A 1,661-nucleotide genomic window follows, 5' to 3' on the forward strand; every position below is an offset into this window, starting at 1 on the left:
GGTGGGGGCGTGCTGGCCAAGGCCTGGGTGGGGGCGTGCTGGCCAGGGCCTGGGTGGAGGCATGCTGGCCGGGGGCTTGGGTGGGGGCGTGCTGGCCAGGGCCTGGGTCGGGGCGTGCTGGCTGGGGGCTTGGGTGGGGGTGTGCTGGCTGGGGGCTTGTGTGGGGGCGTGCTGGCCAGGGCCTGGGTTGGGGCGTGCTGGCCGGGGGGCTTGAGTGGAGGTGTGCTGGCCGGGGCCTGGGTCGGGGCATGCTGGCCGGGGGGCCTGGGTGGAGGTATGCTGGCTGCGGGCATGTCTCAGGGCAGTGAGGGTTCCTCGCCACCCTGTCGCAGGTCCCTCCGGGATGCTCCGGCTGCTTGGCCTGTGGAGAACCTTCCAGACTGTACTCTTCTACCTGACGCTGGCTGTGGGCATTGGGGGGCTGCTGGGCCAGGCGCCCGTGCTCTGGAACCTAGGCCTTCGCCTCAGGAAGGGCCCGCTCAACATGTACCTGCTACACCTGGCGGTTGCCGACACCCTCTTCCTAGCCTGCCAGCTGGGCTTCTCCGTGGCCCAGGCCGTGCTGGGCTCTGCCCGCGACCCACTGCACTTGGTGGTCACCTGCCTGTGGTTCGCAGCCGGGCTCTGGCTGCTGGCGGCCTTCGCGGCAGAGCGCTGCCTCTCGGACATCGTGCCCGGCTGCTGTACCCGCTGCCGCCCCCGGCACACCTCAGCTGTGCTCTGTGCCTTGGTGTGGGCACTGGCCCCGCTGGCAGTGCTGCTGCCGGCCAACGCCTGCGGACTGCTGGGCCGCCAGGCTCGCCCCCTCGCCTGCCTGCGTCTGCACGCAGCTGGCATCACCTGGCTGGCTGCTGCAGCCTGTGTGGCCTGTGGGGCCGGCCTGGCCCTGTTCATCTGGGTGGCCTGCTGCTCTGGGCGCCCCAGGCCCCAGTTCTACGGCATTGTTCTGGCTTCCACGCTGCTGCTGCTGCCCTGCGGCCTGCCCTACCTGCTGTACTGGAGCCTGCGGCCCGTCCTGGACCTGCTGCTGCCCCCGTTCCGGCCACTGGCCTCGCTCCTGGCCTGTGTCTGCAGCAGCTCCCGGCCGTTGATGTACTTCGTGGTGGGCCGGCGGCCCGGGAGCGGGAGCCGCTGGGAGTGGTGTTGCGCAGGGCCCTGGAGGAGGCAGCCCCAGCGCTGGGAGGTGCTGGGGGGCTGGGCCTGCCCCTGGGCCGCATGTAGAGGAAGCCGGACCCTCCTGCTCAGTCCCCACCCCGCCCACGCACTGGAACACCCAGGAAGTGCTTGCCCTAGCCCACACCAGCCCAAACGCTTCCGGGCCCAGGCCCACCCTTCCTGTCACCCAGCTCTGTCCCGCTGGAGGGGGCTGAGCTGGAGAGGCCAGCAAGGGTGAGGTGGAAGATGCCTGGGAAGGGGAGGGAGACACACATGCACCCTTCGGCCAACACTCGCCCACCCCTTCTATGCTCTGCCAGCTGTGAACACAGCTGGCCCCCAGGCCCTAGTGGGACCTGAATACACAAGGCCAGGTCAGGTGAAGGGAGAGGGGTTTCCCAGGTCAGGTGCTGAGTCGCCCCCTGTGTCATTGTGCCACGTGTGCCCCCAGAACCTCCCTGTTCAGGACCAAGCCCACATCCTCTTCTTGTTCCTGACCCTCTAAC

General features: G+C 69.5%; 1 protein-coding gene across 1 annotated transcript; it reads left to right on the plus strand.

The window, feature by feature from the left end:
- Positions 1-343: 343 nt before the first annotated feature.
- Positions 344-1,221, plus strand: MRGPRG (MAS related GPR family member G). Its single transcript, XM_004599253.2, is given in 2 exon segments — positions 344-1,118; positions 1,121-1,221. Coding segments are annotated over 2 exon segments (876 nt in total).
- The last annotated feature ends 440 nt before the right edge of the window (positions 1,222-1,661 follow it).

This window comes from Ochotona princeps, chromosome 4 (assembly GCF_030435755.1).
Source record: "Ochotona princeps isolate mOchPri1 chromosome 4, mOchPri1.hap1, whole genome shotgun sequence".
NCBI classification, from domain to species: Eukaryota; Metazoa; Chordata; class Mammalia; order Lagomorpha; family Ochotonidae; genus Ochotona; species Ochotona princeps.